Raw genomic sequence first — 11,520 nt, forward strand, 5'->3', positions numbered from 1 at the left:
CTCACAACCATCTGTAAAGAGGTCTGGCGCCCTCTTCTGGCCTGCAGACACACACAGACAGAATATTGTATACATAATAAATAAATAAATAAATAAATAAATAAATAAATAAAACAAACCTCAGACTCTGATGTGATCCTTGTTATACACGTACATAAAAGGAATACATAAATCAAACATTCACTGATCACAAATCATAAATTCGCTTTTGAAACAATTCTTTGGCATACACACAGTATCACCGTTTGTTAAAGTCAAAGGCAAATCTGCATACTAATGAGACTATCATGTTTGTTTATTTTTGTACAAAGAATGAATCTCGGCTGGGAACCCTGCAGGACATGAGGCCTCGTTGGTGCTTTTTAAGGTTAACTGACATTTTGATTTTAGAATTATTTTTATTTATTCATTTACTTATTCATTTATTTATTTACTAGATATACACTGCTCTGCCTGCATGCCAGAAGGCGGTACCAGATCTCACTATGAATGGTTGTGAGCCACCATGTGGCTGCTGGGAATTGAACTCAGGTCCTCTCGAAGAGCAGCCAGTATTCTTAACCTCTGAGCCATCTCTTCAGGCCCTGATTTTAAATTATTAAGTGCTGAGTGTGTCACTTTGCAAAAATACATAGTATAAGTGGCAGAAGGTGAGTTCAAAATTAGGAAATAGTGTCATTACAAGCCAAAATTTGTTTGATTTTTTTTTTCCCATGAAATTCTAATCAGCAAGTCAAACAACGGTTTTTAACATCAAAGACTCAACAGGATAAAGGCACAGTAATCTTAATCTGAGGCATGCCGAGGGATCACCGTAAACACTGACTGTGTGCCAAAACACCACTACACTTACCCATCTCCCTCTTGCTGGAGCTTAGAGGAGCTTTCAGCGTTACCTTTGCAACCCCTAGAAAACAGACCCAGGGATGTATGTGCGTGGGTAGCGTGATTAGTAAGCATTTGCTGAAGCAACAATCAATGTATTTACAACCCACAACGCTCATGTTCAGGAAAGAGAACAAAATGAGGACTGCAGGCGAGGGGGAAAAAGGCCATCTGGTTCTTTGGAGAACGATCTCGTCGCACTTTTATGCAAAGTGCTGCCCTGTGGCAAGCCAAGAAGCTGGCATCAGAGTGTAAAGAACCCACTGCCTCTCCCACTGTGGCCTTGCTACTGAAGAAGTCCAGACACCCACCCGTCTCCTCACATGACCGGAAGGCTGGGGGCCAGCACCTGTCTGCAGACCACAGCTGGAGAATATGGTGTCACACCCTCCTGGAGCTGGACTAAGGAGGAGGATGATGATGATGATGATGAGTCTGCTGATTAGCAGTCACAGCGTGTTTACTGGATGCCAGATGCTGTTAAGCACTTAGGCACTTTATATGGATTATTTCACTTAAACCCTTAAGAACCCACGAGGGTTTACTTTATCAGTCCCATTTTTTTTTTTTTTTTCAAATGAGAAAGTTTAAGCCTTCAGCTGAAGCTTGGTTAATTTATCTTGCTTTTAGCATCTTGGCTGTGATAGAGCAGATGTGGGAAGTAAGGCAGTCTGGCCCCAGGTGATCCTGGATTAGTATATGGCGCCTGCTGAGCTACATATCCACTCTACTTCCCAATTTCCTTAAAGAACAGGGGCTTGGCTGGGTGAAGTACTCCATCCTTTTACTTCCAGCACTGCGTGGCAGAAGCAGGCAGATCTTTGTGAGTTTGAGGACAACCTGATCTACACAGTTCCAGGAGAGACAAAACTGCACAGTAAGACTGTCTCAAAAAAGAAAAGAAAATGAGTTTGTATTGTATCAGTGCAGGGTGAAGAAATACTTTACTCTGCGGAGATGTCAGTGCTTTTAAAAGGGGTGAGGAGGGCTGGAGAGATGGCTCAGTGGTTAAGAGCATTGTGTGCTCTTCCAAAGGACCCGAGCTCGATTCCCAGCAACCACATGATGGCTCACAACCATCTGTAATGAGGGCTGGTGTCCTCTTCTGGCCTACAGACATATATATGCAAACAGAATAGTGTGTCCATAATAAATAAATAAATATTTTTTTTAAAAAAGGGGGGGGGTGAGGAAAGACACTCCTTTTTCCAAGCCTGATGATCTGAGAACAGGGAACAGAATCCTGAAAGTTGGCCTGGGACTTCCACAAGTGTATGCTGTGGTATACTGCATTGCATACATGCATACACACACACACAGATATACATGCATAGTAAATGCAAATAGAGTGATGTTTGTTTGTAAATCCTGTTTACGTATTTGAAAGACATGGTTTTTGTTGCCCTCACAGGGCTACAAGTCAAATACTTAGCACAAGTACTTTCTCAGCTACAGAACATTTCCAGTGACACAATGGGGTCACGTTCGAGAGGTTTTCAGACGGCTGGGAGCGGTGGTACAGGCCTATAGTCCTAGTGCCCAAAGCTGAGGCAAACTAGAAGTTCAGGCTGGCCTGGGCTGCACAGCGAGGCTTTGTCTTTCTTTGTCCATGTTTTCATAGGGCCTGACTTCTCCAAAATGCTATATTTGGTTTCTAGGAGCCACTTAAAATCTCTCTGGGAAAGATATAGTCAAAATTCAAAATTTATTTTTAAAGTCTTACTTCTAGACTTCAAAAGCACTGACATCGAGTTTAAGCAAACAAATAAAATTGATCATCTTTGAGACTGATGGCTCAGTGGTTAAGGACACTGGCTGTTCTTCCAGAGGACTTAGGTTCAATTCCCAGCACTTACATGGATGCTCACAACCATTTTAAACCCTTGTTCCAGAGGGATCTAATGCCATCTTTTGGCATTTGGCACATGAGGCACCCAGACATGCATGCAGGCAAACACCCATAAACATAAAATTATGTAAAAAAATCCATCAGCCTTTGGAAAAGCACCTAGAAATCCATTAAATCTTTACTCAACATTGCTCCATATCAAATGCAGCTTGAATAATCAATTACACAATTAATTAAAAAATTTAGCCACCTCACTGCTCTACAGTGAAATTTCAAGAATCATACATTATAATTTAAATATTTTTTAGATTTAGACTTTTTTGTTCGGTTTTTTTTTGTTTTTTTTTTTTTGAGATAAAGAGTCTCTTTACATATCCCTCACTACATAGACTAGGATGGTCTCAAACTCACAGAGATCCCTTGCCTCTGCTTCCCCTGTGCGGGTATTAAAGGTGTGCACCACAGCGCATGGTCAGAAAGACTTCTTAATGTTATTATATCAAACTCCCCACAGTGAAGTGTCTTGCTAGAAATTCTCACAACCAGACTACTAGGTACTTTTCAATATTAATTTTTAATCATTTTTGATTGTATAATAGCTTAAGGGTTCCTCCTTAAACCAGAATCAATATAACACACTAAAAAAATACTAATCTAGCTTATTCTGAGTGAATGGGTAGGACCTGGTACAGTTAAGATCTAAGGAATGTACCACCGTCAGTATAACCGAGAACTATAACATTTATTTTACCTCTGAAATTTGTAAAATGAACTTTTAGCCATCTTATTAAACTTTTTAATTCATTCATTTACTAATTTAGAAGACAGGGGTTCACTATGTAGCCCAGGCTATCCTCTACCTCCTGCCTCAAGCACATGAGTGTTATAATTAATTATTTGCCACCATGTTCTACTATACTCTTTTTTTTTTTTTATTCAAGCAATGAAGAAACAGAACAAACATCCAAGTACGGCACTCTACCACCTACCTGAGGCATCAACTTGAGAAGTTACAGTTTTCATGAATAATAGAGACCTTGAGCCCTATAAACGCCAAGCAGCTTGCTTTTCTTGTTGACAAACTGCAGCCACTCTGCGCTCATTTTAATAACGACCAGGGGCAGGGTGGGGTGGAAGGCACAAGGATTTCAGGGAATGGCCAGACCTGCACTCCTCAGGGCCCTTCTTACAGGCCAGCTTACCTTTCTGGCCACCCTTTTCTTAGTCTGTGAGGGTCTCTCACTGCTGCCCTCCTCCACTGAAAAATCCATGTGCCTCAGGTTCTGGATCCCCCTCTCTTACTAAAGACACTATGAGAAAATGGTTCTGAACGCCTGGCTTCTTTGCAGGCTTTTCTAGTCACAGATACACACATCAGCTACCGCTTCCGGGCAGCACAAGCATGTGCTCATGTTTCAACCTGAACTCAGCACACAGTCCATTAGTCATATCCTCCCCCGCCCTTGGGGTGGCTCTGAGTAGCCCTGGCTGTCTTGAACTTGCTCTGTGGACCTCGAACTTGGAGATCCCCGTTTCTGCCTCCCAACTGCGACCACTGGCAGGCCCGTTCATCATATTCTATGTTCTAGTATGTTCTGTTCGATTTATTTATTTATACAGCATTCAGTCTGAATGTTTGCCTTCAGGCCAAAAGAAGGCACCAGATCTCATTACAGATGGTTGTGAGTTGCTGGGAATTGAACTCAGGTCCTCTGGTTGAACCACCAGTGCTCTTAACCTCTGAGCCACCTCTCCAGCCCCATCATACTCTTTACAAAGCTTGCTTCCTTCATTTGTGCTCTAGATTTCAACAACAGCTGGAGAGCCCACCTTACTCCTGACAGCAGACATGGGAAGTAGCCTTGTGGGTGTTACCAAGACGTCCAAGTCTGCTCCTTCCAGTGGCTGCCCCCTCCCCACAACACTGGCACAACAAGTAACCAACACCCACTCTTTGTCACCTCCTCTCCACACCTCAAACAAAAACAAATGGCCCTCCCATTGCTTTTCTGTCTCAAATTTTGACTCTCACTAATCTTTGGTCCTTTCCATATGCAAAATGGCCCACGTCACTCACCTACAATTTTTATTACCTTTAAAGAAAAATCCGGTCCTGAAGTAAGGGCTCTCTGTAACCTCCCCCCAGAACCTCTCTGGTTCACTTCCCTCTCTTCTATGTATGCAGTTGTACATATTCAGTCAGCAACAACTACCGCCCCACTTGCTTACTGCTGCCTTTTGTCTGCGACCAAGTTACCCTCTGCTGGGGGAGCCCTCTTGCCCTCACACCCACGCACCTGGGCATTCCCTTGTCTCCATTTATGGGAAACTATGTTAGGGTGGCACACTATAGCTGTTCAATAAATGTTTGCCCTATCCCAACATTGCCTTTTCCATTTAAAATTTCTACATTTAAATTTTTCTTTTATACCAGGCATGGTGGCACACACCTTTAATCCCAGCACTTGGGAGTTTGAGGCCAGCCTGGTCTACAAAATGAGTTCCAGGACAGCCAAGGCTGTTACATGGAGAAACCCTGTCTGAGGAGGGGGGATTCTTTTACAATATGGAAGATATCAATATTATCTATTAACACTTCACTATTATTATTTCAAACAGGGTCTCGTGTAGCCTAGGCTGGCCTTGAACTCATCATAGCTTTGAACTTCTGATCCTCTTCCTTTACCTCACCAGTGCTGAGGTGACAGCTGTAGAACACCACATTTAGTTTATACTGGGTGGGAACTGAACCCAAGGCTTAGTTCACATGAAGTATCCTATCAACAGCGTTAAAATTCCCCGTCCCTACAATTACACATCATTTATTCTGATTCTTACTAACTTATTAGACAAATTGCCATCATAATGAGCAACCGGCAGCTCCCAGCTTTCCCGAAGAGGTGGACTTAGAAATAAAGACCAGGAAAAAGACGGGACGCTGTCCTCTTTGTTGCTGTCCCATTCAGGACACAACCAAAGTCCACTCTGTACCAAAGGGACTATGGAAGCAGCATGCTGTGGGTTTATAGAAAAGAAAACAAAGCATAATTGGAGGGTCAAGATCCAAAAAACAAAAGAGAGATAACTATTAGAAGAAAGCGTAGTTTTGGAGCCAAGAGCTCCATTGGCGAGTTCCTCCAGTGGGAGAGAAGTTCATTTAGTGGGCATGGACCTCCTCCTGGAAGAAGTGCTGGAAAGCAAGAACCAGCCAGACCCTGGAGTGCAACCACACCACGGAGGAGGAAAAGAGCAGAGCGGCAGGGTTCAGGGGAGTCTGATAGCTGGAGTGCAGTTGCTAACAGGTTTGAGGACAACACAAACCAGACATGGAAATCAGGTTGTAATCTACCTTTGACTGAGCTCCTGAATGAATTCAGAAAGTGGCAGAGAGGGAAGAAGACCCAAACCATGGTAACAAAAATAAAAAACAAAAACTCTTCAAAACAAAAGTAAAACCCTTCTCCCAGTTATGACGGTGGGGGAAAAGGACAGAACCCACACGCTCAAGTGATATGATTTTGGCTGCCCTATTTCTGCTAAATTAAGCTAACCTCTGACTGAGTTGTCTTTACTTTTCATTCTGAAAGTGGCCAAGAGGTCGGAGAAAAAGAAACGGCTGCACTTTTTTTTTTGGTTTTTTGAGACAGGGTTTCTCTATGGCTTTGGAGCCTGTCCTGGAACTAGCTCTGTAGACCAGGCTGGTCTCGAACTCACAGAGATCTGCCTGCCTCTGCCTCCCAAGTACGGCTGCACTTTTTATGTCTTCCTGGCTACCTTGTTATCCCAGGCTAAGGCTGCTTTGTTTTGCTACTTTGATGTCACCGCTCTGTGCGCAAAGAAACTTGGAAACTTACTCCCCATACCATGCCTTTTTGTTTTTCCTTTGACCACCAACAATACACTGAACACAGCAGTCAAAGGAAATAGACATATTAGTAGGAAAAAACCAAAGTGACAATAAAAACTTCATCATTCATTTCCAAGCCCTAACCATTAACAGTTTCTGACCATGAGTATCTATCTTCTCTGAGGCTAAACACATTCCTACACAGAAGTTCTTCTCATCCACTGGGCAAGTGCACTGTGCTAGGTGCAACAAGGGGAGTGACGGATATGTCCCTCCCCACTCCTACCCCCTGGCCAGTTGTTTCTTTCATAGGCATGACATCCCCTAAAATCTTGCTTTCACAGTTAGCTGCCTTTATGTATTGAGTGAGACTTCCTCAATGCCCACTTCAAGGATTACGTCTCTTCTAAACCATTACAAGGTATTCCATCAATTCCTATTTTCACCTTTCCATTCTTAAAATCCACGTGCGGTCACTACATTTAGTATTCATCACCTTAGCATGGAGATCTGTCACTCTTCTTTAAAAAAAAAAAAAGAAAAAGAAAGCGCTCCCTCCCTAATATCCAGCCTACTGTTTTGGACGGTTTAACTTTACACCTCTTGTGTGTGTCAGTAACGCCAGGTTTGTTTGTGACCTTTGCTATTGCATTATTGACAGGCATAACCGTGTCTTGGATGAGAAAGCCTCGTTCTGATTTTGTGTAGGAGAACCAGAGTTTGGGAAACACTGTGTACAGAAGCACCCAGAATCTTACCCTGGTGTGGTGATAATTTGTTTGTGCTCTAACAAATAAAGCTTGTGTGAAGATCAGAGAGCATAGCTAGCCACCGGTTAACCATAGAGGTCTGGAGGTCTGGACAGACAGGCAGGTAGTGATATGGCGGGGTGGAGAGATGACTATAAGGTGGGAGGAGACAGGAGTTCAACCCTTTTGTGGCTGACAAGTTAGCTAGGTAAGAGTTGGCTGTGCCTTGCTCCTTTGTCTCTCTGATCTTTCAGCATTTACCCTGCTATCTGGCTCCAGGGTTTTATTATTAAGAAAAACTAGAACTCTTACAACACTCTGGCTCCTCCCCCTCTAAGTTGCAGGAACATTATGGGAAATGTCTCATGATACATTTACTTGCAAGCTAAACGTCTCAGTTTGGTACTTTAGCTTAGGTAGTAGCAGTTCTGCTTACATCACACTGCTTGTCAACACCCACACATACGCCTCCTTGCTTTGACAATCACCCTCATAGAGCCAGAGCTGGGAGCCTAATCTGGTAGACTATAATAAACGTCCATTTCCATCACAGAATAGATGCTTTGCAGGTTCAATGAGGCTTTGAATGATTCCCTTAGGGGAAAGTAATTCTCCCCTGTGTCCTTGATACCCACAGAGTAGAAATGTCTCCTTTGGCAAAGATGAGTAATCACTTATATGACCCCAATGTGGCTGGGCCTTCCATTTTCCTCTAGTATTGTCTATGGCAGCAGTAGGAACTGATGGAGGGGCTTTAATCTCCAGACCTGAATGCTAAATCAATCCTACAATTTCCCTCTGCCCCTCTGCACTTTCTCATTCTCTTCCTTATCTCTTCTCCATTTTTCTTCCTTCCTTCCGGCTTTTTTTTCTCCTCCTTAACCAATGACACTCTCTGGGGTGGTCTGAAAATTTTACAGCATACAGGATAAAACTCCTTCATGATTTTCACACCTAAAGCAAAACCTAGTTCAGCGTCTTGAAACCAGTGTCTTACACAGTTTGGCTGATTCGATGATTCCCCACCCCCTCCAAAAAAGGGAGAATTGTAACACACATACACACCCTTACACCTAAACTAGTCAGCAAAATCCCACGCGGGGGCCCACGGCCTGAAACGTGATAGGTGACAGTAGGGATGACGGAGCAGGAGTGGGGGAGGTACAGCCCAAGGTTTCAGGAGACAGGCTTGGCCTACTACCGTGGCAGGAGCTGCTTTCACACTCACAACAGTCCACCCTCACCTAGGTCAACGTGGTCGGACACCCCACTCTGGAACAAGCAATGCAAAGGGCAAATCCTTCAGGCGGAGTAGAGGGCACCCAAACCCAGGAGTCTTAGGGTCGTCCTGGCCTTGACCTGGGGCGACATCCTGGTGCTGGAGAACCTATCCTGGAAGGGAGTTGCCATGCAAAGGCCTGGTTCTGTCTCCCCAAGGAGGCGGATGTCCTCACTGGATGTATCTCAGAGCCATGACCTGGGTAACATCCTGGCGCAATGGACCCTCACCCTGGGGAGAGGGTACAGCCTTGCAAAGGCCGGGACCTCCAGCCGGGAGCATGTTCTATCCTGATTCTCACCCGGGCGTTCCGGGGTCATCCAGACCCTAATCTGGGCCGACGCCAGGTGCAGGGAAGCCCCGATTCTAGTTGGGGTTACTGCGATGCAATGGCTGGGTCCTCCAGCTGGAGCAGGATCTATTCTGACTCCCATTCGGGAGTCTCGGGAACATCCGGTCTCAGACCCTCTCGGGTCCAGAGGAGCACAGCCTAGAGCTGCGGTCCTCCCTCCCGAGCTGGGGCGCCCTCACCCTCAGCTGTGCGGGGTCGGGCGGGGCTGCAACAGGTGCGCGGCCTCCCAGCTCCCCCGCCGCCTGCCCTGCCGTTACCTGCAGCGGCGGCCACCGAGGCCGAACGGAGACAGGGCAAGAGCTTCCCAAGCTCGGCCGATGTTCGCGTGGTCCCGACAGAAGCTGGCGGTGGCTTCCCGAGCTCGGCACACGGCTCCTTGGGAGCAGCCGAAGTCCCCAGCCCCGACCCCCTACGCCGCTCCCGCCCGAGCGCGGCTCCGCGTTTCCACGTCACTTTTTGGTCCCTCCCTCTCGCCGTCCGCCGGGCCCCGCCCGGCCCCGTCCGCGGTTGTCAGGGCAACCCGAGCGACGCCTGCCACGGAGGACAGGCGTTAGGAGGGTGGCGCCGCCAGGGCTCGGCCCGAGGGGCCCCGGGAGCAGCTGACCATGGAGCCCCACAGTAAGCGGCGGGCTGGGGTCTGGGGGTGAGGGCAGAGGCTGAGCCCGCCGGGCCAGGTCTCGAACCTGGAGCCAGACGATCCGCAGATTCCACAGCGCACTGCTGATGTCCTCACAAGTAGAGGGCTCACTAATGGTGACTAGTGCTTTCTGAGTCTTAATAAACCTGCAAGGAGGCTGGGCCTTGGATTTATGAGATCTTGCCTCCCCTCGACCTTACCTCCAAAGTCTGGGGTATATATAAATCATGTGCGTCCTCCCAGTGTAAGATACATAACAAACGTTCATCATTTGTGGTTTTTTTTTTTTTTCTAAATCTCCCTGTTCTTGATTGTTTATCTGTGTGTTTGTGCACGGGATGTGCGCAGGTGCCATACAGGTGCACGCACAAGTAAGTGTGCGTTTGCGTGGAGGCCAAGCTCAGGTGTCATTTCTTAAATGCCATCCACCTTGGTTTTTAAATTTTATTCTAGTGTGTTCAGGTGTTACACCTACATGGAAGTCAGTGCACCGCTTGCGAGCCTTTTGCCGACAGAAGAACCAGATCTCCTTGAACTGGAGTTACAGCCCATTCTGAGCATCCATGTGGGTGCTGGGAATTGAATGTGGGTCCCCTGGAAGAGCAGTCAGTATTTGTGACAACTGAACTATCTCTTTAGGCTCCCACCTTAGCTTATGCGGCAGGGTGTCTCACTGGTCTAGAGCTCTAATCAAACTGGCTCGCTAGAACCCCAGAGGTGCTTCTGTCTCCAGCTCCCCTATGGCTGGAATTACAAATCACATCACCACAGTTGACTTTTTATATAGGTTCTAGGCACCAAACTCGGCTCTCATACTTTCTGCCTGCAAGCATTGTATACATGGAGTCATCTCCCCAGCTCCCCTCCCCCCTTTTTATATTATGTGTCTTGCTTGTCTCGCACAGGCTGACCTTGTAATCGTGGCAGGCTTCTTGACCCACCCAGCCTACTACTGAACTGGTGATGTTCTGAAATTGCTGGGGTTACGACTTTATTTTTCCGTTTTGTTTTGTTTGAAACAGGGTCTCGCCGTATCTCTCTAGCTAGCTTGGAACCCACTGTATACACCAGTCTAGCCTCAGATTCACAGGGCCACCTGCCTCTATTTATGGGGTGCTGGGATCGAAGGCATGAGCTGCCATAATGGACTACAATGTTGTGTGTGTTTGATAGATGGCCAAGGCTGTGTAGTGTATGGTTGCTAGAACTGAGAGGTGCTGGAACTCACCTGTCTTTGCTTGTTTTTTTTTTTTCCCCAACCTTTCCAGGGACTTTGTCCTAGGTGCTCCTTTCCACCTCCCCACCCAAACTATTTTATTGCCTCCTTTGTTCCTTAAACAAGCACACTATTTGACAGGAGACTTGAAAGAACTTAAACTTTTATAGGATTTTGTTCGATACCAAAAATATATCAAGTTGTCTTTTTTGCATAATTTCAAAATAAAATAAAAAACTTGGACCAAATCCATGTTCCTAGGGGGAAATTCTGGCATTTAAAAAAGATCATTTCTTTTTTTTTATTTTTTTAAGACAGAGTTTCTCTGTGTAGCTTTGGAGCCTGTGCTGGAACTCACCCTGTAGACCAGGCTGGTCTTGACCTCACAGAGATCTGCCTGCCTCTGCTTCTTGAGTGCTGGGATTAAAGGCACGTGCCACCAGCATCCGGCTAAAAAAAAAAATCACTTCTTAATAACAAGAGAAATTTAAAGACTTTCTCCCTTTTCTTTTACTTGCCAAACAGAGTCTCCAAGTTAGGAGTTATCATTGCTTGGCTTGATAGGATTTTTTTTTATACAGTATCATTTGTGTTTAAAACTCACTGGAAGCTGGGCGGTGGTGACGCACGCCTTTAATCCCAGCACTCGGGAGGCAGAGGCAGGCGGATCTCTGTGAGTTCGAGACCAGCCTGGTCTACAAGAGTT

At 45.8% G+C, this 11,520-nt stretch overlaps 2 protein-coding genes across 2 annotated transcripts in view; one reads left to right on the forward strand and one right to left on the reverse strand.

Annotated features, from left to right (window-relative positions):
* Dhx32 (DEAH-box helicase 32 (putative)) overlaps positions 1 to 9,403 on the reverse strand; it is a 51,931-nt gene extending 42,528 nt beyond the window's left edge. The window contains exon 1 of the mRNA XM_005351411.3: positions 9,219 to 9,403. The gene's annotated coding sequence lies outside the window, so the exon portion shown is untranslated. The remainder of the gene's footprint in view (positions 1 to 9,218) is intronic.
* An 84-nt stretch (positions 9,404 to 9,487) lies between these two features.
* Fank1 (fibronectin type III and ankyrin repeat domains 1) overlaps positions 9,488 to 11,520 on the forward strand; it is a 104,013-nt gene continuing 101,980 nt past the window's right edge. The window contains exon 1 of the mRNA XM_005351413.3: positions 9,488 to 9,579. Coding sequence (XP_005351470.1) covers positions 9,567 to 9,579 — 13 coding nt within the window. The 5' untranslated portion in view covers positions 9,488 to 9,566. The remainder of the gene's footprint in view (positions 9,580 to 11,520) is intronic.

The sequence above is a fragment of the Microtus ochrogaster genome, chromosome 8 (assembly GCF_000317375.1).
Source record: "Microtus ochrogaster isolate Prairie Vole_2 chromosome 8, MicOch1.0, whole genome shotgun sequence".
In the NCBI taxonomy this organism is placed as follows: domain Eukaryota; kingdom Metazoa; phylum Chordata; class Mammalia; order Rodentia; family Cricetidae; genus Microtus; species Microtus ochrogaster.